The sequence below is a fragment of the Bos grunniens genome, chromosome 5 (assembly GCF_055505025.1).
Source record: "Bos grunniens cultivar Pamir isolate PY7600 chromosome 5, Bosgru_T2T1.0, whole genome shotgun sequence".
Lineage (NCBI taxonomy): Eukaryota > Metazoa > Chordata > Mammalia > Artiodactyla > Bovidae > Bos > Bos grunniens.
In genome coordinates, this window is record NC_141169.1 from 105,227,756 (window position 1) to 105,230,707 (window position 2,952).

General features: G+C 46.2%; 1 protein-coding gene across 2 annotated transcripts; it reads left to right on the forward strand.

Moving 5' to 3' along the window:
- Nucleotides 1-102: 102 nt before the first annotated feature.
- MRPL51 (mitochondrial ribosomal protein L51) lies at nt 103-1,945 on the forward strand. Of its 2 annotated transcripts, none has more exons than XM_086402343.1 (3): nt 103-467; nt 927-1,037; nt 1,458-1,945. In XM_086402343.1, the coding sequence occupies exons 2-3, from the start codon at nt 1,004-1,006 to the stop codon at nt 1,652-1,654; spliced, it is 231 nt and encodes a 76-aa protein (XP_086258469.1). In that variant the 5' UTR covers nt 103-467; nt 927-1,003; the 3' UTR covers nt 1,655-1,945. The 2 variants fall into 2 exon arrangements, with proteins under 2 accessions (XP_086258469.1, XP_086258468.1); XM_086402342.1 differs by lacking the exon at nt 103-467 and adding an exon at nt 623-846.
- Nucleotides 1,946-2,952: the final 1,007 nt, after the last annotated feature.

The window sequence follows — 2,952 nt, forward strand, 5'->3', positions numbered from 1 at the left end:
CCAATCGCGACGCTCGCTGCAGAGACCGACCAATCAGAGCGCAGGAGCCGACTGCCCAAGGAGGGCGGGACTTAGATTCCAGCTCCCTCCCCCACCCACGCCGCACTCGCGGCCGCCTTCTTCCCTACAAAGTCCTCTTTTTCCGCGGTGCCTGCTGGAGGAGTCGAGTTCCTAGCTGAGCAGTGGCCGTGCCCCTGGGACAGTGACCCATTCAGTCACCCCCGAGGACAGAAGCCGACAGTTAGAAGGCTTAGGCTCTAGTCCAGCTTCCGCCATCTCGTCTGCTATGTGACGTCCAGAAGTTCACTTTACTCCGTCAGCCTCAGATTTCCTCCCCGGTCAAATAGGGGGAATAAAAACAGCTATAGCGCAAAACTTCTGTGGGGCACGGAAAAAGGAAGCTCTGGGCTCCAGGTTCTGGACCTTCATCTCCCTCAGTTGAGGGACGCCCAAGGAAATAAGAACGGGTGAATTTTCTTGCTTGAAGTTCATTTTGGGACTCCCTAAAGCAGACGACACCTTCTGCTCTTCTAGCGCATTAAAAACTTCCGGCGGTCAGAACGGAAGCGGCGGGGCGGGGCTTGTGGTTGGGAAAGGTGGGGTTGGGGCGGGCCTTGAGCCCAGCGCTACCTGGGTAAAATCCAAGATGGCTGCATGAAGTTAGTACCCGCGTGACCCCAGCGGAGAAGGTTCTGTTATCTCCTGGAAGGTCACGTCTAACCCTCCCTCTAGTGCTCGTGCAGTCTTGCAGGGGAGAGACGAGAGCAATGGCAGGGAGCCTCTCTTGGGTGGCAGGCAGGCGCTTATGGGGCATGGTGCCGCTGGCCTGCAGAAGTTTCTTTCTGGGTAAGTGGCTGATGTAGGACACCCCGAGAGCTGCTTCTCGTAAGCGGCTCAGATTCATTCTCTTTCTTTCCCATCCATAGGTGTTCCCAGATTGTTCCATGTAAGGGTCACCCTCCCGCCCCCCAAAGTGATTGATCGTTGGAACCAGAAGAGGGCGATGTTCGGGGTATATGACAATATCGGGATCCTGGGTAAGACTTGACTCCATGGTGCAGAATTTCAGAATGGCAGTTACGCTGTAACGACTGTTTTTTCACCTGTGTGGGAATGGTACCTTGTTGAATAGTAAGAACACTTATCTGGCAGTTTACCTGGCACTCTTCTGTGTCCCCTGCATGCATTTAACACATTTAATCCTCATAACCTTTCTCCTTTGCAGGTGAGGAACTTCAGGCACAGGGAGGTTAGGTAGTTTTTACAAAGCTAATACGTGGCAGTGCCAGAATTTGTACCCCAAGCAGTCTTGCTCCAGAATCTGTGCTCTTTATACTGTAGCCTGACTGTCATGTCTGTAGGTGCTGCTGGGGGAAATGCAGCTGTTGGTGAGGGCTTAGCTGGTGGAGGTTGGGTTCTCTCCGACTGGGACTAATGCCTTCTGTCACATTACACAGGAAACTTTGAAAAACACCCCAAAGAATTGATCAAGGGCCCCGTGTGGCTTCGAGGCTGGAAGGGGAATGAACTGCAGCGTTGTATTCGAAAGAAGAGAATGGTAGGAAATCGGATGTTCATTGATGACCTGCACAACCTGAACAAACGCATCAGCTTTCTCTACAAACGCTTTAATCGACATGGGAAGCACCGGTAGAAGAAAAAGCTGGCAACTGTGGAAGAGGCATGTCTATCACCAGAGAGAAGGGAGAAGTACTTTTCCTTATGAGGAAGGGGATTTGAATGCTCTCAGTGATAATGCAGGACTCATTTGTAATCCATTATCCACAACTTTAGTTTCCTCTAGATGCTAGTTTTACTCATTCATGCAAGGAGGAAGTGGAACTCATCCCTAAGTCTTACAGTTTTACCTTTGGACTTCACCACTTGCCCTTGCAGTGTAGCCATACCTGTGGTGTTTAGAAAAATAAAAAAATCATTGTTGGCACTTTTGATGTTTGGCCCTTCATATATTGAAAGTGGTCATTTTAAATTGTCCCATAATGCCATGTTAAATATATTTTTAAAAACCTTTCTGCACTGGAATGGAATATCATAGAAAAATAATTATACTTTTACACCATTGTCGTCAAAATACTTATCGAGTACCTTTTCTGAGATAAGAACTCTAGGAAAAACAGTATAAAATATTCTCCCTCCATGCTTTTCTAGTTATGGGTATAAAGTTATAGTCTCATATGTACACTTTAATATATGAGGCCTTAAATACCATATGAGTGGTTCCTAAGCCTTATTGATCATCAGAATCTCTGCATAGTTTAACAGTTTAAAAAGTCTAGTCCCTGCCCCCAAAGATTGTGATCTTTAGAACTGAGCTGAGTCTTAAGAGTCTTTTTGGGTTTTGTGGGTTTTTTTTTTAATAATTAAAATATCCATCTATATAGGGAGATAGTTCAAAATTGTAAAATTACAGAAGAGTAAGGTGAAAAGTTTTCTCACAGCTGGGTTTTTTTGGTGTGCTCTGTTTCAAGGCAATCATGCATGACGTTCTTTTTAGTCCTTCCGGATATTAATATATACTGTGCGTATACAGGCTTATCAATCTACCTACCTGTCTTCTTTCTGAAAAGCTGGATTCCATGCACATTAAGTTACGTTTTCATTTAATGTAACTTAGTTTTTTGTCCTCATGTTATATGCCGTAATGATTTAACCACATCCGTTTTGATGGACGTTTAGATTGTTTCTCAGCTGGTGCCGTGATAAAGAATCTGCCTGCCAATGCAGGAGACGCAGAAGATGGGAGTTCGATCCCTGGGTCAGGAAGATCCCTGGAATAGGAAATGGCAACCCACTTCAGTATTCTTGCCTAAAAAGTCCCACAGATAAAGGAGCCTGGCGGGCTCTAGTCCACAGGGTCTCAAAGAGTTGGATGTGACTGAGCCTGTATGCACAATAGTTTCTAGGCCTTTGCTTTGTCAAAGTATGTCTCCG

What these genes read in the sequence shown, in the direction of transcription:
- MRPL51 (XM_086402342.1), top strand. Translation starts at nt 768, where the DNA reads ATGGCAGGGAGCCTCTCTTGGGTGGCAGGCAGGCGCTTATGGGGCATG. An exon ending in CTGCAGAAGTTTCTTTCTGG is followed by an intron (nt 847 to 926) that starts GTAAGTGGCTGA and finishes TCCCATCCATAG; the next exon opens with GTGTTCCCAGATTGTTCCAT. An exon ending in TGACAATATCGGGATCCTGG is followed by an intron (nt 1,038 to 1,457) that starts GTAAGACTTGAC and finishes CACATTACACAG; the next exon opens with GAAACTTTGAAAAACACCCC.